Source organism: Mastomys coucha, unplaced genomic scaffold, assembly GCF_008632895.1.
Source record: "Mastomys coucha isolate ucsf_1 unplaced genomic scaffold, UCSF_Mcou_1 pScaffold7, whole genome shotgun sequence".
Taxonomy (NCBI): domain Eukaryota; kingdom Metazoa; phylum Chordata; class Mammalia; order Rodentia; family Muridae; genus Mastomys; species Mastomys coucha.
This window is the reverse complement of record NW_022196913.1, coordinates 86,423,162-86,444,587: the sequence shown is the minus strand read 5'-3', so window position 1 is coordinate 86,444,587 and position 21,426 is coordinate 86,423,162. Positions and strand designations below refer to the sequence as shown.

The 21,426-nt window shown below is 33.7% G+C and overlaps 1 protein-coding gene across 6 annotated transcripts in view; it reads left to right on the top strand.

Annotated features, from left to right (window-relative positions):
- Nucleotides 1–21,426, top strand: part of Csmd3 (CUB and Sushi multiple domains 3) — a 1,179,548-nt gene that overhangs the window by 820,535 nt on the left and 337,587 nt on the right. For all 6 annotated transcript variants that reach the window (XM_031358937.1, XM_031358936.1, XM_031358940.1 and 3 more), the window contains one exon: nucleotides 9,088–9,257. In XM_031358937.1, coding sequence (XP_031214797.1) covers nucleotides 9,088–9,257 — 170 coding nt within the window. The remainder of the gene's footprint in view (nucleotides 1–9,087; nucleotides 9,258–21,426) is intronic.

Genomic DNA, 21,426 nt, shown 5'->3' with positions numbered 1-21,426 from the left:
CCCATTGATACATATGTGCTCATATTTCCCTGTATCTAGATGAAAGTATATATATTATTCTAAAAGTACATATATATATATATATATACATACATGCGTATATATATATAAACATGTGTATGTGCACATCCTTTTATCTAATGAATATTTACAGATTTTGTTTCAATAAGTCATTTATAAGCAAATTACTGTACATAACTTAAATATGACACAACTCATTCACAGTGTGTGTTTCAATAGTAAGAATAGACAGAATTTTTCAGCTGTCATGAGAATCAAGTATTATCAAAATAATAATAATAATAATAATAAACCAGTGTTTTTGAGAATGTAGAAACACCTACATACTGCTGGTGGGAATGCAAATCAGTGCACCCTTCCTGGAAAACCATTTGAACATTCCTAAAAACAGAACCATCATAATCCAGCAATCCTTCTCCTATGTGTATACATAATGACAATGAATTAATATATGTAAGAGGCAGCTTTAGTTAATGCTTCTGCATCAATATTTACCATATTCTAGTTGGTTCAAGGTAGTCTAAGTATAAATTAATAGATGAATCCATAAAGAAAACTTTGGAAATTTGGAAAAATGTTAGATTTGCTTTGAAATCAATCTTTTACTCACTATTACAACTATGTTTAACTTTAATGTGTTGATAAATGTTCCCATTTTCATCCTATTATTGATTTCTTATTTCATGACACTGTTGTCCAATCAGCCATTGACTTAAATTTTTTTGGTTGTAATACTTCTATGCATAAAGGATGAAGAAATTTGTGGTTGTTACTACTGTTATTACATCAAAAAGGATGCTAAGTTTTACTAAATATTTTCCCTGGAAAAATAATATAATGTGATTATAAACATTCAATGTTTGCTAAGACATTCTTTGAGCCTAATATGTAATTTATCTCATAGAATTCTCAGTGTGCCCTAAGGAACAGTATCCTGGACCTTTCAGATACTTTTTATATACCTGCTAAGTATATTTGGTCTATAGAAAAGTGAAAGTATATTATCTAACTGATTTTCTGTTTGGGTTATTTAGGTGTTGGAGAGAATCAATAGTTCCAATCAAAACCGTAGAGCTTATGGGTTATATCACTGGAATAGTTAGTTCAGAAATTATATTACTAAATTCCACAGAATCTCACTTGTTTTGTTTGAGTTTTGTGGCTTCAGCCTCTCTGTACCACCCAATGAAATCAGCTCCAGTATTATAAACAGGAAAAGATTTTAATCAGTTATTCCAACAGTCTCCCGTGCCTGCTAGGAAAAGTAGGCACTTACATAGCTAGCTAATACTTTCCATAGGAAAACAATCATGAGCTCAGAGGTGCTCTAATTTTTTCTTTTAAAAGGTCATTCAATTAAAATATATTTAGACATTCAGAGTTTTATACATGTGTTTGATATATATTGATCACATCAATCTCTCAGTCCTTACTGCCTCCACCTCCTGACCCCTCTCCTCTACCTTCCCGTAAACTTCATGAGCTCTTCTTATTAGCTTACTTACTCTTTTTTTCATTTGTCTATTTATAATCCATTGAGTTTAATCATCACTTAAAGTATGCTCAGGAGTGTAGGGGTATCAACTGAAGCACAGGAAACCTACCGCAGGCTTCTTGTCTGAAGGTACTTGGATTTCTTTTCTTCAGCACCCATAAACTTACAATAACTCCATAACTAGGGTCAGTACATATGACCGACCACCTCTGCCATCCACACTAGAATGTTTATTAGCTTGATCATGTTCCAATATTGTTACTGGAACCATAGCTTCTGTGAATTCATGAGTCCTAAATCCCTCCCCTGTCCAAAAGACATTGTTTCATATTCATGTGCCAAATCTTTGTCATTTACCATATTTTTTGCCTTTTTACCATGATATTCTATGAGTCTTGGAAAAACAATTATATTGATATAGATCTAACAATTTAGAAAACATTTAATTTGGAAGTCCATCAACAGGAAATTGGAGTCCATTACCATCATGGCTTAGGTAACATGGCAGCAGGCAGACAGGCATGGTACTTAATTTGTAGATGATAGTTAACATCAGATCCACATAGACAAAACAGAAAGAGAAACTTCAGAATGGCTGGGGCTCTTGAAATTCTAAAGTCTATCTGGAGTGACACATCTCTTCCGAAACAATTTTTGTGTGTGTGTGTGTGTGTGTGTGTGTGTGTGTGTGTGTGTTTCAAGACAGGGTTTCTCTGTATAGCCCTGGTTGTCCTGGAACTCACTCTGTAGACCAGGCTGGCCTCGAACTCAGAAATCCACCTGCTTCTGCCTCCCAAGTGCTGGGATTAAAGGTGTGTGCCACCACTGCCAGACCTTCCAAAACAATTTTGCCAACTGTGATCACCCATTCAAATATATGAAACTACATTTCAACTACAGTGGTACACTGTTGGCCTGACAGGAAACCCTGCATTCCTTCCCTAATAATAACAGACTTCAACATAGCACAACACAAAGCAAACAAACAAACAAAACAAAAATAAAGCACATATACACATGCATATACACAAACACACACTTAAGCAAACATAGTAGTGTTTACATATGACACCCCTTGTATTAATATGGGAACAGAGGGGAAAATATACATATATAAAACAAGATAGCTTAGTAGGTAAGACTCTTGTGCCCACTCAGAAGACTTATCACCTGAATTTACGCTGTGGAGGCCTCATGATGGGAAGGGAGACCCAATTCTCTCTGAAAGTTTCCCTCTTCACTCCCACATGCCTATAATATGGCTTGTGCATGCCCATGAACACATATGCAACATACAAAATAAATACATGTAAAACAAGCTCTTCTTGCTTCTATGTCCTTTATTTATATGACCCATCAGTAAACTTTACTAATATATGTTTAATATGAGAGGTGCATTTTAATCTATAAAGAAAGAAACATGTTTTGACCATCTCATCTATGAAATAAGATTACATTTTATTGTAAGTATATAATCAACTCATTGCAGAGGAAAAGGGTTTCCATGGAGCTGAGACTGTTACAAAATAATACTGCATAAAAATACACTTTGGACTAAAGAAAACTAAATTACATTCCCTTCAATGAAGTGAAAAATTAATGTCCACAAATGGAATTTTCTTCTGAACAAATAATGGTCCCCTTGTCCTCAGTCCAGTGGTAATTCTTCACTTTCTTCAAAGTACTAGCAACCTAGTGCCCTATCGCTGCAATTCTCTCTAGCCATGAGGAATAACTGCCCCCCGAAGCTTTCCTCTCTGTTCTCTTACACTGACGGATTTGTCGCAGAGTGATCTTTCTCAGTTACTAGCTTACTGCGAAAAGTGGAGCCTTTGCACTGGAAGGCTGTATATTCTGTCCATTTCTGGGTAGAAATATGAAATGCTTAAGTGTCTGGGGTCAGGATAATATCCTGTTCATGTTCCTGGGTGACTCATGTAGCCACAGCTAGCATCAGATTTTCTTTAGAAAATACAAGCTTGTTTCAGTGAGAAACTCATAGAAAGCACATCTAAAATGTATATAGTGAACACTTCAAATGTATATAGTAAACACTTCAAATGTATATAGTAAATAGTTCAAATGTATATAGTAAATAGTTCAAATGTATATAGTAAACATTTCAAATGTATATAGTAAACACTTCAAATACTATCGGCTGATTAAATGTTTTAACCACTTTAAATATGGGGGCATATAATATTTAAAGTAATCCTATTTGTAGATAAGGTAATGTATGTTCATCATGCCTTTGACCAGTGCTACTTATTATATTTTTATATCAAGAAAACATAATCTCCTATTTTGTTTATGCCTTCTTACTAACTTAGTATTTCCTGGTCTTTCCAAATATAAAGAAAAGTATTTTTACAATTGTAGGATATGAAAAATATTAGATATTGCTTTATATTGAATAATCATATATATATATTTTCTTTCTTCTCAATCAGTATCCATCAAATATTTTGTCTATTGCCAGAACTATCAACTTCATAAGTATAAGTACATCCATAGCTTTTTAACAAACTTCTCCACCTCACATACAGTACATACAGAGTTTTATGTTCAATATCTACTCAGAGTCACTCCTTCTCAACCATTCTCGCTGGCTTTCTTTCTCCCATCCACAACAACTATTCTTTAAATTCTGAAACTTCTATTTCCTCATGTTCTCTTTCTCCTGAGCTGTAATTCATGCTCTCACCATCTCTTACCCGATTCCCCCCAAAAATTTTCTTGCGGTTTTTCTACCCATGGGAAATCCAAGGCCACAATTCATTCTCACACAGAGCTGCTGAATGGGCTTCTCAAACTGATACCTGTTTTTACTTTAATTTTTTTCTGCTTTAAACTCTATGATTAGAAAATACTCTATGATTAAAGATCTACCTTAGGCCCCACATAGAAAACATTCAAATGCTTTAGAATGGTATGTCAGCTGCCACCTATCTTAACTATTGCATCCAGATTCAATATTTTGTATTTTATTTCCCATAGTAATTCTTTCTGAAAATTTCTCTGCATAAATTTTGATGATCTTCGTAACCATTTCTTAGACTCATATCAAAAATAGTGGAACTAAAACAACTTTCTTGTTTTTACTATGCATATAAAATATATCCTTTCTTTAAGAAGTCAATATATTTTTATTATGTATACATGAACAAGCATGTGCTATGACATTTGAAGAACAGAGGACAATCTGCAAGAGTTAGTTCTCTTTCACTGGGTGTCTGAGAGACTGAACTCATGTGGTCAGGCTTGATCACATTTAGGACCCTAAAATATGTACTCTCCACATTTCTGCCAGCCCAGATCATTACAGAAATGTGTCATACTTCAAATCTCATATTAATACACATACCAGAACATGTGTGTACATTTTTCTACAGTTCCTATCAAACAAAAATAAAGACCTAATCTTAAGATTTAATATGCCTAGCCATATAGCTATAGTTATTGATAATTATTTTATTTTATCTTGGCTTTTTATACAGGATCTCATACTAAACCTCCTTTGTGCTATGGTCATAGGTACTGCTGTTAGTAATATTTCACAATGAGTCAACAAAGACAGTGCTAGGTTCTTGTAGAAAGAAAGGTGAGGTTTTGAATGAATGGTCTTCAAATATGTGAGCAATTCACAAAAAAGTATCATAGCACTGCTTATTATTATCAATTAATTGGATTTTTAGGGAAAAAATTTAAATCTCAAAGTAGTTTATATACATTATCCTTAAATCTCTTTTAATTGTTCAAAACCCATGAATACATAAGAAGGATAATTTGGACCAAGTGGTTAAAACCAAAAAGACAGGAGATTGGAAGGAGCTGAGGAGGTAGAAGTTGAATTTTGAAAAGTAAGGAGATGAAGAGCAAATATAATCAAAATACATTATAAAAGATCCTCATAGAATAACAAAAATATATTTAAAGCCTCTTGGTTTATTGATAAAAGAAGATACAAACACACACACACACACACACATACAAAACAGTTTCACACACATTTGCAATTGTATAGATTAAGTCCCATTGTTGCCTATAAAACAATAAGAGAGTAAACAATCTAAAAGGAAAAAATAAGATTCTCATATTATCTTTAGAGACATAAAGAGTTAATACGCATCTCTGTATTCTAAATTTAACTAAGAATCTAGGGATTAAAATACTTGAGAGAAAATTTTGTGATTGATTGTCTAAAGATTTCTTATAAATAATATTAATACAGCTAGAGCTAAAAAGCATATTAGAAATGCTCCTTAAGAAAAATCAATTATATTAATACAAATTTCAATTCAATGGTACCTCACTAAATAATTGATATCTGAGAAACTGTTATGTATCTTGCACTAAATGGCTACCATATACTACAGAATTTTCTAATAATATCTTTTAAGATCACAGACATTTTTTCAATTTTTTGCAGCCAAATTGTCAATATCATTTTGCTAATTCACCTGAAAATATGTGACTGTGTATACTAAATAGGTCGTGCCCAGATTTTCCTACCATGGTAATGGAGATTAATGACGCAAGGGTTTGCCTGCTTTTCTGTAAGCAAGAAAAATCGAAGTTCTATGGGATTCACTGCTTAGTGAGCTTATCACTCCAGCAGCCACTCTTATCACCAGATGTCAGCACATATATCTCTTCTACACCAATCCAGCTTGAGCTATATTTATCACCATGTTAGGTTTATGTTCAGCAAGTAACTATATTTCTAAATCTGTAGGCTGAAGTAAAATATGCTATATTAATAGAGATGTTTTCCCTAAAAAAATCATCAACAGATACAATGTTCAGAATAAGAATTGTATATTCTATGAAGGTCAACAAAAGCCTGTTTATTTTTCTAATAATATTTCCTTAATATTCACCAAATTAAGCCAATCCCTATTTTAAATTTTGTAATTTAAAGTGTCAGTTTTAAGTTCTCATTAGAGAAAGGAAGCTTTATAATTCATCTATCATTTAACAGTAAGAAAAATGGTTTGACTTTTTAAAATAGATACACTTCTATACTTTGTCATAATTCTTCAATTCTGGGTGAGAAAAAAATATAACAAACTCCATTATTTTATTTTTCTAATGTAGGTGTTACGAAGCCAAATATATAGTTGTTATACTTAAAATGTTCATATTAGTTAATTAGATTTTGTATTCCTAATAAGCAATAAGTATTTAGTATAATATATATCATGATTTATAGATTTAAATTTACATTTAACTTTTACATTGATGTAAATAAAAAATATGTCTATGAAAAAATATATTATTTATTATTATTACTATAAGAATAAAATATAATGGTAATAATTAATTATTTATCTAAGCATTATAACTAGGGCAAAATGGACTAATTTTGTATCCAAGTCTTTAGAGTTTAAAACCTGGATACTAAATAGAAGTAACATTATTTGCATCTAAAATATCTTCATAATTTATGCTCCTAGAAATGATAAGTGTTGCAGATAATCTAACACACACACACACGTGCACACACACACACACACACACACATACACACATTCATACTCACACTTACATATTAGGTCTTATGTACTAAAAGGTTCTCATAATACAGATGTAGAGGCTCACAACCATCTTTTGAACTGAGTACAGGGTCCCCAATGATGGAGTTAGAGAAAGGACCAAGGGAACTGAAGGGTTTGCAGCCCCTAAGGATGAACAACAATTTGAACTAACTAGTACCCTCAGAGCTCCCAGGGACTCAACCACCAACTAAGGACTATACATGGTGGGACTGATTGTTCTGTCACCATGTGTATAGTAGAGGATTGCAAAGTTCATCATCAATGGGAGGAGAGGCCCTTGGCCCTGTAAAGATTCTGTGTCATTCCCCCAGTGTAGGGGAATGACAGGGCCAATAAGTGGGAGAGGGTAGAGTGGCAAGCATGGGGAGTGGGGAGGCAACAGGGGTTAGTTCTTGTTGTTTTTGTTTGTTTGTTTGTTTTTTGGAGGGGAAACTGGGAAAGGAGAAACCCTATGACATGTAAATAAAGAAAATAACTTAAAAAAAAAAGAAAAAAGTTTCTCATAAGTTAGATACAAGACGAAGTAGTTTAAATGGCCAATGATTCTTCTCTTCAAGAAGGATGCATGACTTTATGAGGTGCTCTACATATTCATGTTCTCCTTAGTTCAAAGTTGCCTGTATAATGGAGAAAAAATTTCAACTTGCGAAACTAGAGTTGTGAAAGGTTTTTCCTGAAATGAACTACCAACGGTGATCAATTTCAGGAAAACAAAAGATCTAACCACTTTGCACCCATGTTGTCTTAAAGTTTAGATTTGTCATTTTATCATCCGTAAACTCATTAGGCTACTAAGGATGTATGTAGGAAAACACACAGAGCACTTACACTTTGAATACATTTGCACAACATTAAAATAAAAATCATTACAAACAATATAGGAAGCAGTTTTTCTCTGTCTCTAGCTTTGAGCACCTTGCAAAAATACAATGATCAGCCTCTCCTCTCGGCTGGTTGATTGTAAGCACTCGATGGGATGTTCATTTTTATTATTCTAAAAATCATTAGTTTTACTCTTCTTCCTCCTCTTCTTCCTCCTCCTCTTCCTCCTCCTCCTCCTCCTTCTTCTTCTTCTTGACAGTTAAAGTTCTTCATTAGTATGGATTTTTAACTTAATTTTTTAATGTGAAAACATTTAAATATAAAGCAGTTCATTATCTTTCACCTTGTCTTCAACTTATATTGACCACACAAAACATTATTTTAATACCTTATTTCTAAGAAATAATGGCTTGCTGGTTTGTTTTTGCTTCTTTAGTTAAAACCTTTGAACATTCAAATCTACCCTAAGGTATGATAATGAAGTCAATAATTAGATAATGTAAAAAAAAAAAAGGAACTCAAAGGCAAAGATTTCTAAAGTTTATTTTTAAAGTATAGACTTATTAGATCCTGTAATATTACTGCACGTTTCCTAGTTTAATGTGCTGAGGAATCTTAGTCCCATAGTTCCTAAAATTTAGCACCCAGTGCATCATGTACCAGGTAACCTACAGGATCGAGAATTCTGTATACACTTTTATGAAATGCCTTAAGTTGAGAACAGCTGTGCAACTCAAACATAATTAATGTCTTATATTATGACTTGGTAGATTTTAACTATTGTATCATTTTTAAAAATACAGTATTTGTTTCTAAATTTCTTGAAAGAGAAATGTGAGTTATTGGGAGAACAGAATCATTTAAAAGCAAAAATAAAAAAAGATAACATTAATAGTTAAACCTATTTGAAAATATCAGCTTATCACATTTATCATAAACCCATATATTTAAGTGATTTCTTTGAGATACATTGTATTTTATACTCTCTTATGTTAATATCTTGTAATACACTATAAGTTCCCACAGGTAGGTGTGTCCTCTCCAGTGCAGTAGTTCTGGCTTCCCCTTAGTCATTTGAGAAACAATAGGATCTAGGTAAAATACAAAGCATTTACACTCCATAAACAAGATTATAAAGCAAAGGCAATACCTTCTGTTAAACTGTGCTTCAATATTCTGTTTTACCTACAGCTGAATGTGGTGCATCTGCAACAAATAACGAGGGAATTCTCCTCTCTCCAAATTACCCATTGAACTATGAAAACAACCACGAATGCATTTACAGTCTTCAGGTCCAAGCAGGAAAAGGCATCAATATTTCAGCCAGAACGTTTCATTTAGCACAAGGGGATGTTCTTAAGGTAAGTGGACTACTGTGATATATTTTGATCATTAAGTATACTTTACTAATAAATTGCACATGTAATAAAATGTAAGTTCATTTACCCTTTCATACATAACATTCCCAGTGTTCTTTCATTTGAAATAATATTTTGCTTCTAGTGCTTTTTTATGATAAAAATCACAAATTTTGGGATAAATTTTATGATAAAAAAATCACAAATTTTATTTAAGTATTTGTTTGACAATAACCAAAACAATGAAACTTTTATGCAAAATACCTCGTTCAATAAAAATTTGGTATTTTAAAATATATGACAATTTTTCCTTTTTTACATATTCCATTTTGATAGCATTGGAAAAGTTTTGTGAAAGCTGTGACTATTAACTGAATGCCTTTGCATACAATTGATTTAGTGATTTATTTTAAGCTAATGGAAATACATTAAAGCATAAAAGAGATATGTAAATATAGCCCCTAAGCTATATAATACATAAACATCACTAATATTAATATCACTAAAGATAAATGTCAAGAAATCCTTCCTGACACCTACCAATCTTGTTTACCTGTTTCTTAAATAATTCTGTCATGTCCTTTTATGATACTTCAAATGTATCCCTCACTTATGTATACCAGATGAAACTTCTTATTTGGACAAAGTGTATTTTATGTAATAATGATGCCTTTTAAAAGCAGAATGTTCGATTGGTGGCTTCTGGTGTGGAATGACTCAGTTTTTAACATATGGGGCTGGCCACCAGGAGTTTGACCATTTTCCAGTGTTTTTATGGGCAAAGCAAATTGTACTTGTTTTGTTTTGTTTTCTTTTTCTCAATCTAGGGGTTTGGAGCACAATTGTTGAGGGAAAGGAGGCCTAGACCTAGGAGGACTGGGGAATAAGTTTGTTCAGGGCTCACTATGCAGCACTCCAAAATAATCAATGAAAATAATATGAAAAAAGGAAAATATTTTGGATATATATGATTTCCAAATCGAGGCCAATATTGAGTGACTACATGAGAGGATGAGGTTAAGAGAGATGTAGGATAAAGAAAGCTACAGGCTATATGGTGATGTAGCTACTAAGCGCTCATTTAAAGCGGAGGTCCAGGCACCAGTGTAGTTAGACATCACTAATATCCCTACTTTCCCAAATGTAAATATAGTTTATACCAACCAGTTCTTGGCATTATATACTTTCTAGCAACAACCTAATGAATATTTTTTGTCTGTTCAATATATGACACTGAGTTATACCAGATGTCATCTGAATGCCTCATGACCACTTGCTTCATTAGTCATTTATAAATGTTACTTTCCTACCTATATTATGGAGCATCGCAATACCTTAAGCTGCTCTCCTGGAAATTCCAGGAAAATATCTTGTATCTTTTCTAATTACTAGAGTACTATCATAACACAACTCAGTTGGTATAAATGGGAAGTTATGTCTTAGAAACCTAAATGAGAAACTACACTTTTTTGCTCTCCCCTTAATTAATTGCTTTGGATCTGACTGGAATACACTCTGCTGTTTGTTCTTCTCAGTAGTCATAAGCAATGGCTTCTTCCCTTGCCCTCACTTGCCTAACAGAGAATTGATTTAGTCCCATTAACTTTCATAGGAAGTGTTTAGTATACTAAGGTTTAAACAACCAACAATAAATATGCACCATCCGAGAGCAGAATGACAATTAGAAATACTATTTCTCTTTTTCCATTTGTTTCTATTTTCACAGATCTTTATGAAGTTTCTTTAGATAAAAAGTGCCTAGCAGAGATTGTGAGGCAATCTGCTATTCTATTTTATTTTTATTTATCATAGTTTTAAATGGTAATATAAATCTCATTTCCTACACAAGATGTAAACTAAGCTAATGATAGCGACTTCCTTAAAAATGTAGTAAAAAGATTAGCAGAAATGGCTCCATGCTTCCCAATCACAAACAACTGAAAATCCTGATGAATGTCTTTCTTTCTTTTCTTTTCTTTTCTTTCTTTTAAATAGGACCTTTCTTTATCTTTGGCTGCCCTGGAAATTACAATGTAGACCTAGTTTGCCTCAAACTCACAAAAATCTACCTGTCTTTGTGCTGGTATTAAGGGCCTATGCCACTATGCTCAGCCGTCTTTTACTTTTTTTAGTGTGTCTATGTGTGGTGTATTTTATACATGTGTGTGTGTATGTTAACCCACAAAGATGCATATGTGTGTAGATGACAAAGGTGAATGCCTGTGTCTTCATCAATCACTTAGATATCCTTTACTTTTACAAACATAACACTTTTATTATTTTTTTTGAGAACTTCACACAAAGTATTTTGATCACAATTACTTCATCTTTCAGTTTTGTACCCAATCCATTCTGTTTCTCCCATACCCTGCAAAATTGCTTTCCTCCTCTTTTTCTATTTTTTTAAATAACTCAACTGATTTCCATTTATGCAGACTATGTATTCATTGATTGGGGCTATATTTAACCTACTAATAGGCACAGCCTTAAAGAACACTGGAATAAAAATAAAAACAAAAAGAAAAATGCATCCTCCTAGTCCAGACACCATCGACTGCCAACAGTTTCTAAGCTAGAGGTTTGAGAACTACTCTACTCCCCATTTCTGAATGTAACGTCTTATACCGATCCCCTTCAGGCCACCATCACTGCTGTGATTTCACAAGTGCACTGGTTCTGTCATGTCCTGAAGCCATTGTTTCAGTTGAGTGCTCAGTGACCTCTGGGTCTTAAAGTTATACTGGCCACTCTATCACTATCAGTTCTGAATCTTAGGGAGGGGGTAAAAGACACATGCCGCGCTTGTATCTGAATACTCCGCACACACTCTTCTGTGGTATACACATTACCAACTTAAAGAACAGTTTGATTCTGTCAATCTAACAAAATAATAGTACTTTCACACATAGATCCAAGAACTATAAAATATGGGTATGAGGGCATATTTGCAGTACCAGCATGCATTTGTTCCTGTAGAGAGTAGATCTCAAATCCCATATGAAAGCAGATGGCTACTCCCAAGATAGGCTTACTATTGAAGCTATGAATCTATTTGCATCAGCAGCTATTCCTTGGAGAATTCACAGGTGGATAAGACTGTAAGTGACTTGCTTTTCCTAGTAGTCTATAGAGAATCTCTTTAGTAGTGTGATAACTAGTCAGTAGGGAGAAAAGATGCTGGTCTGTATCAGTTTGATTTACAAATGTCTTGTAAAATGCCCTTGGTCAGTGGTACTTACTTGAGGATGCCCCTGAGTGAGACACCAAGATGCAGATCAATGCAGAAGTGAAATATTTATTTTCTGACATTGGGATCAAACTTCAATTAGTCCCTCAAGGCAAGTGACTAGCAGGTGACACCCACCCCTCATACCCACCCTGAATGGCTATTATAAGCAGTTTTTATACTTTTTAGGGGCAGAGATTACATCGGCAAGGTTACAGTTCAAACTTATTGGGTAAGCATACCCAATCTATTGGCTAGCAAGCATGACATATATTTGAAATCTATCTAGGACTTTCCAGGTCAGGTGACTATCAGTCAGTATATTCTGTGTTTTTTCTGAGAATTTTTTACTCAAGAATGTTCCTGTGGGTGGAGAATGGAACTTGGCCTAGCCTTGACCCCAGGCAGGAGGGGGATGCTGAAAGAAGGGTGTGGGACTGGAAAAGCCCTTAGGGTCCCTCATCCCCCCTCTTTTTCTTGTACAAGCTCCAATCTTGGAGCTACACTAAGGGGTCTTTGGTAACCAACTCATATTCTTCAGGTCCTGTCCTCAGAGTCTCATATTTTTGGTATAGGACCATCAGTTGTAATTCTCCTATTTTCTCCTTTATGAAGGCTATAATCTTGTTCAATATTAGGGTCCAAAAGTCAACAATAGCAAAAGAACAATTAAGGGTCTTGACAAGGTGAATATGAGGGTGGTTAACCAATGGGAGACATTGAAAGAGAGTGGTGGTGTAAGATTCCCAGAGGGACCCCACATTCAAATCATGACCCCAACATACCAAGACACAGACTTGATGCAATCTTCAAGAGGCTTTTTATTACAGCTAGCTAGGGAGAGAGTCATATCCCTCTCAGGGGTAGAGGAGTCTGGCCCCGAACAAGGTCTTAGGCAACTTTTTATTTCTGTGTAGTTGCTGGGGCAAAAGGGAAGACTGGGGTAAGGGGAAGGAACTGGGTGGTTTCTGATTGGTGCTGGCTCGTGCTAGGGTCCAGGGGTGGGCTAGCCACCTGGCAATTGTTTGGGGCCAGGTTGTTTCTGGGTTCTCAGGCCAGGTCATCTTGGTTCTCTTGTTTCTAGGTTCTTGGGAACTGGCCTTCCACTGAGTCTAACCAACGGCTAAGTTCCCACAGTACAGCTTGAAAACTTAATTTTAATCTCTCAATGGCAACCTTTGGAATTTTCCTGTTCTCTTTCATGTAGCTCTAAACTTACTCACACTTTGGCTAGGGACTCTCTAATCACCCTGAAGTGATTTACACAGAAACAACATTCCTCATTTAACACTGAACATAGCCCTCCCTGTTGTAAAAATACCAAATTTAGCCCTCTTCTATTTTGTAATACAACCTATGCCAGGGAACCAACATTACTTTCTAAATGGAAGACAGATTTCTCTAGACATTGAATATCTTCATCAATATATGCTTTGAGGCTGTTATAATTCTATTTTGTAGGGGTAATGCCACAATCTCAGTAGGTTTAATTAATCTCAGAGGCAGGTTTAATTTTTTGAAAGAGATGAGGGGTATGGAGTCTCCTTACATTTGCCTAGGATGGCCTTGGACTCTTGAGATCAAGTGATCTACTTGCCTTAAATTTCTGAATAGCTGGGACTTGCTTGTCTCATCTGGGAGCATGTAGCTGGCATCTGGTTTTGTAAATAAAATATTGTTGGAAGAAAGCCATATTCACTCATTTACATATTATCTGCTTTTTTGATGCAAGAACAAGACTGAGAAAAAAGTACTAAGGACACTAGGGGCTCAAAAAGCCTTAAATATTTATCTAACCCTTTCCAGGAAAGTTTGTTAAACTTTTGAAAACAACAAGAACTACTTTTAAAAACTTATAATTGCATGTAACTTGGACAAAATCCCCATATTTGAAAGCTGGTTGTGTAACATTTTGCTGGCCGTAAGTGCTCTCTTTGGTTCATCACACATAACTGTCAATTTTGCAAACTATTCACTAATAATCTTTTACTATCTGTTCATTCAAAAGGACTCAGTAATGCCACCACACTAGACCTGATAAATTCCATAGTCATTCTCTTTCCATGTTGGTTGAAAGATGAAGGAACCTGTAACTAGTTATAGAACATTAAGGATCCACTGAAACTTTAATCTGTTCTATCATCAGACTGTTAAACTATAAATCATTGTACCACAGTTTTCTTACTGAAGCATAATATTTCATATCATTGAGCTAAAAATAACTAAATTGAAACAGAATTGAATCCCTATTCAGTTTTATATTATCTTTGGAAAAAGCATTAGAGTTAGGATAGATAATTTTCATGATAACCATTGGATAATTAATCTTCCATTTACATTTAAACTTTGAAAGCTAATTCACCATATTTGTAGGATGTGTTTACATTTTCAAATCACTCAAAAGAAAATGACCATGGTTTCTGCAAAAGAAGACACTTGGAGGTTCAAAAGGTGACTCAAGGTACATGCCTAACCTTCTTCTGTCTTTTACTCTTTTACATTTACTTTTGATTCTTTGATTCATATGAAACCTAACTTCTTATATTCTTAAAAATATGGGCCGAAGAGATCCCTTTATGGTTAAGTGCATTTGTTGTTTTTTTCAGAAGATGCACCATCTACATTGTGGCTCACCAAAACCTTTGATTCCAGTTTCAGAGTTACAGACAAACTCTTCGGACCTCTATGGACATCAAGCATACAGTGGTGCACATAAACCATATTAAATTAAAAAAAAATAACTTTATAATTCTTAAAATGAAAGCAGAGGTCTTCTAATACTAAAGGCATCTGGTGACTCACAGAAAGAGCTGTGAGGGATATTGAACAAGCTGTCATAATGAAGCTTGACCTGATTCATGAAGGGATTCTGCATACATCGACTGATTTCAGGCACTGATTAGATTGAGTATTGAAACAAAATGAGATCAAGGTCTATTTATTTCTTGTGTAATACGAGCAAATGAACTGGATTTTTTTAAAGCAAATGAAAGTCTAGACAGTAAATTCCATAAACTTGACTTTATAAGATACATTTCTTGAAACAATGTATGAAAAATTATGCTACTTTTTATGAACAGGCCATATTAAATAAAATACACACTTAAAAGATTTTATTGTATGTAAAATAGGAACATGGTAAGGGAACACAGTCTGAGAGCAATGCTCTATCTGGTTCTTTCTGATCAGGTGTAATTTCATCATCTCTTTAAAAAAGATGTATTTTCTTTTGAGTAAAAGGCACAATTGCTTTGGTTAGTTTTCATAGTTGTATGCATATCTCCATGCTTAATTTAATATCAATTTGTCTTTGGTAGCTCAGCTTTGACTTCTTCTTGTTCGTATTCTTTCATAGAAATACATGTTAATGTATTTAAACATTTTTATTTGCAAGATCAACATTATTACCTGATTACTATAATGCTCTTTAAAAAATAAATCTTTCTAATCCAATAATCCTCTTTCACTTTGATTTAGTAGGTGTATGAATACTAGTAAAATTTTATACCTGAAATATCAAGTTTAATGGAATAATATTTTAACCCCATTTCCTTTCTACCTTCTGATTCTATATTCCTAAATAGAGAATATCTTGTGAGGTCTTGTTACTGTTCAGTACAATCAACTGAAACTAAGATCATTTTACCCCCAAATCCTTTTTCTTTCCCTTATTTATTTATTAAATAATATTGTAAAATATGTTTTGAAATGCATCTTAAAATTTATTTTCTGAAAGAAATATTTATATTTCTTGACTGAAATTAAGAAAAAAATATATTATACATATAATGGTACCTAAATATAGAATATAAAATAACTATTCAGCCAATGTTGGGTAACTTTTAATAAAATAATAATGTATCTGGAGCCATCTAGGAAAGGCTAAGGCTAGCAGGTGACCTTCCTGGAGGTGGCCCACTGTTTTTACATGGTTTATGATGGGTGAACACATAAAGACAACTTCCCAAGAGACTTCATCTCAATATTGCTTCATGCAGCAAATATGCCTTTTTTGTCACTATAATAGCCTAAGGATTTCCAGGCATTAGCAGAATTTATTGCTGATCAGCATAAAGATTAACTTTCATGAATTAATACTATGTAGGTGAATTGTATAATATTCATGCTTTGATTCAAATAATTTCAGGAAGTAAGTTTTAAGAGATGATTTTAGTTGTTTTGCTAGAAAGATGTAAAATGTTAGAATCAAGAATAGAATGCACCCACTCTACATAAATAAAAAATAAATACTTCATAATAAGGAATACAATGAGCTTCCACAATTACACTAAAAAGAGAAATAAGCTTGAGACAAACTTGTGATCAAGGAAAAACATTCATTATAGATCAGATCCAAGGATGAAGGCACAGGTGTGTACTATGATAAAATTAAGGCCTTGTAAAAATTGTTAATTTAAACTTATAATGAGCTTACAGAATGAAGCACTACTTTGAACTTGTTATTGATATACTTCTGTAAACTTCTGTTTTATATAATATTTTATATATGAAGTAATTCTTTATTAAACAGAATTTTTTATCTAAAAGCTATAAAAAGCTGAAAGCAATAAAGAAAAATGGTGTAGTTTGTACTGGCTGATTTTGTGTATCAACTTGACACAGGCTGGAGTTACCACAGAGAAGGGAGCTTCAGTTGGGGAGGTGCCTCCCTGAGATCCAGATGTAGGGCATTTTCTCAATTAGTGATCAAGGGGGTAGGGCCCCTTGTGGGTGGTGCCATCCCTCTGCTGGAAGTCTTGGGGTCTATAAGAGAGCAGGCTGAGCAAGCCAGGGGAAGCAAACCAGTAAGAAACATCTCTCCATGGCCTCTGCATCAGCTCCTGCTTCCTTACCTGCTTGAGTTCCAGTCCTGACTTCCTCTAGTGATCAACAGCAATGTGGAAGTGTAAGCTCAATAAACCCTTTCCTCCCCAACTTGCTTCATGGTCATGATATTTGTGCAGGAATAGAAACTCTGACTAAGACATAGTTATTTCTGCTTCACTTGGTGTATGTGTCATTTGTATGAGTGAATTCTCCTCTTTCTTTTCTCTCTGGTTCAAAAAGAGTTAAGAGCCTCTTCACCTGGCCAGCAAGGAACTCTGGATTGACTCACCAGAGAAAGGAGTACTAGCAATGACTCCTTCACTTAACTCCTTGCTGGTTTATATCCAGAAATCAGCATTTATTTAAGCACAAATAATAATAAAGTTACAGAGTATAAGACCAGCACTTTTTTTTTTAAGGCATTAAGCATTAAGTTCTCAAAGCTAATTTAAGCATAGAATAGTAAGAAAGAGTTGTTTCCAGTGCTTATTAAAGCATAAAATAATAAGAAAGAGTTAAGTTTCTAATCCTCATCTTAGCACAAAATGTAAGAAAGAGTTAAATTTCCATCCCTTAATAAAACACAGAGAGTTAAAGAGAAAATAAACTAGCATTTAATAAAACACAAATCATAAGACTATAAGGACAGGGATCATTCACTCTTTAGCCTTTGTCCAACTCTGGGTTTTACCTCAGCTCAGTCCCAGTAAGGCCAGAACAAGCTGGGCCATCTAGCCCAGCTGAGCTTTGAACTCTGCAATTATCAAGGCTGGCCTTAAATTTCTGATCTGTTTATCCCACCACGCACGTCTAAGTGTTTATCTTTTTTTTTAATCATTTATTTGAAGGTTTTGACTCTTGAGAGATTTTATACATGCTCAAATAATTAATTTAAATCTAAGATACAAATATTCATATTCTATAATAATACCTTATATATCAAATAAATTATATCTTGTTAGAAGTAGGTATATTAAAGGAAAATATCTGTGATCACCTTGACAGTATTTCCACAAAAAAGATTTGCAGAACCACTGAACAAGATGACTTGATTGTAAATTTATGGCTGTAAACATAGTATATATAACTATATATTACATGGCATAATGAAAATTTGGAGACTATGAAAGTATTGATCATTAAAAACTCACAGAGTTATATTTTAGGGTAAGCATTTTATCTTTAGGAATCAGTTACTGCTGATTACTATTGCCCATAAAAAACTAAAAGTGGATTTTTATAAAATCAATCAACCAAACAAAATATATTTCAGACTAAATCCTCAATTTTCCTTTTTTTTTTTTTTGTTGTCGCTGTTGTTGTTTTGCTTAAGACAGATAAACAAGCCCCTATTGATAATTAACATGGAAAGGTATTTGTATAACTTGGATTCTCTGGGGGTCCAAGTTATGTCCCAATAATTTCAGAAGATCTATCTACAAAGACTTCTATATAATTCCAATTACCTAAAACACAATGTGTTCTTTGTACTGCCAGAAAAGCTTTATGAGAAATAGAGACCACTGTTACTTATTCATAGATATTCATTAACACTGCTGGCTTTCTCTTTCTTACATTCATGTTTCCTGCTATGGATTTTTTAAATGTAAATAGGCTGTAGGAGCCTACAGAGTGAATAGAAGGCTATAGAGTACATGAGACACAAGTGCAGAGAGCAGAAAGGTCCTTCCTGCAATTGAATTCAGCACTTCTATGTAGAGAAAGATTGGGTTAATGTGGATAGAAGAGAATTTGTTATATATCCTAAAAATTCCAATAGGCTGTATTTGTATATAGTGGAAAATAAAATCTGCCTCATTTTGAAAATAGCATTTAAGCCCAGGTTGACAGCAAAGAAACTTAATATCTAAATCTGAGTGTCTGATACATGTTCATTCTAGCACACAAGAGGCTAAGGCAGGCAGATATCTGTGATTTTGAGGCCAACTTGGTCTTCACAGTGAGCTATCAGTCAGTTGGCAATGTGTAGTGAGACTCAGTATCAAAACAAAAATAAAACAAACAAACAAAAAACCAAAACAAAACCCTAAAACAAACAAGAAAAAACAAAAACAAAATTAAAAAAACTAAAATCTTCAAATGTTAGAAATAAATCCATTCTTCAGTAAATTCATTCGCTGAATAAAAACCAAGCTTTAGTTAATATGTGCAACATGTTTAAATTTGGATGAATACTTTAAATTTGAAGAAATTTCCAATTTTCGAAGAATCTTCACAGAATAATTGGTGGACCTACTCTCTCAGAAAAAAAAAAACCAACAATTTTAAAATTTACAATATCAATAAAAGATATGAAAAGACTCTAGTCAGTACACATAACCTGATAGTAGCAAAAGTGCATTTGAAAATGAAAGGAAAGAATCATCCTCAACTCCTACATGAGAAAATAATAATATAGGTTAGAACAATTATGAAAAATCAGACAATTTAGCTTGAGGGGAAAAAATAGACACTTGAAATTTAAGAAATGCAAATCTCCAGAGGAGTCTAAGATTTGGAGAAAATCTTAAATCTGCAGATAAGCAAGTAAGCAAGGCTACATTGAAACTACTAAACTGAACCACTTTGGAAGATCCTGGAGATCAGACTGTAGAGGCTCTCCTTCAGGGGCCTCAGACAGAGAATGTTAGAAAAGCCAGCTTATCTTATATTGCAGCAGGGTGGGGTCTTTAAGCTGATACAGGCCTAAATTCTTAAATGTCCTCGCCCAAATTGTTTGACTTCTTGGGCAGATAAAGGGAAGTTTCTGGTAAACAGAAATTGTCTTAGGAGATCTGCTTTTCTGATATACAGAAACAAGTCTTTAAGCTTGTTTATCCAAAAACATTCCTCCTGTTTACAGGACAAAAATAGGACAATATTACCAGCCCACTGTATTTGTGGTGGACCTCACCCATCATTTATGCTATTTTTCAATAAATCAGAAATATAAGGAAAATCTCACAATCCCTTTCAAAATTATCATAACCTTTATATCAAAAACTTGTAAACAATAATTATAAAATTAAAATTCTATGCAAATATTTAAATTATATGATACATTTCTGCAAGTTGTCTTAGTTGGTTATTGCTATGATAAGACACTTTAAGTCAAATTATAGAAGAAAGAGTTTGTTGTGTTACTTGAAGCTGTTGGTACACAGCTTCAAAGGGTGAGTCTGTTACCATTATGGTAGGGAGTGTGGCAGTAGGCCGGCAGCCATGGCATGGAGCAGAAACTGAAAGCTCTCATCTCCAGACATGACTGTGAAGCAGAGAGATTAGATAGGGGAGCTGTGAACTGTGTGAATCCTTTGAAAACTGAAAGTACACCTCCAATGACATATCTCCTCCAAAAAGGCCACACTTCCTCATTTTTACCAACAATTCCACCAACTGCACAACAAGCACTCAAATATATGAGTCGCTGTTGGCCCTTCTCATTTAAACTACCATATTATGTCATTTTTTAAAAAAATCTAATATAGAAAAAGGAAATATATCATACACATAAACATGCCTAGTAAGTTCATATTTTATAATATTGGCATTAAGAGAAAAATAAATATGAACGTAATACAGTAAACTTTCTAAAACATGAATGATAGAACAAAGGAATAAAGTTTATCTATTTTGACACATAATTTGTCTCCATTTAACATTTATAATTAGTATGCTTTTAAATTCTAATTTTAGTTCTATTCTTTATGACAGTCATATGTATATGATTCCAAATATATAAAATAAATTTCTAATTTCAGGAATTTGGTTTGTATGGTTTGGTTTTTGAGACAAGGTTTCTCTGTGTAACCCTGGCTGTTCTTGAACTAGCTATGTAGAACAGAGTGCTCTAGAACTCAGATATCTGTCTGTGTAAGTCTACAAGTGCTAGGATAAAAAGGTGGTGAATACCACCACATTTCATTAACTTAATATTTTTAAAATATAAAAAATAAAAGTCAACAAAAGTGTTAAATTATGAGAACTATGTTGAAGATAATTGTAATTTTACCGGATTTGTCCTGAAAAAGGTGTGTTTGATTAACTGAGAAAGTAGCGAAACAAGCAAACAAAATTCCTACCAACCAACTTTGTAAACTAACCTTAACGAATCTTTTT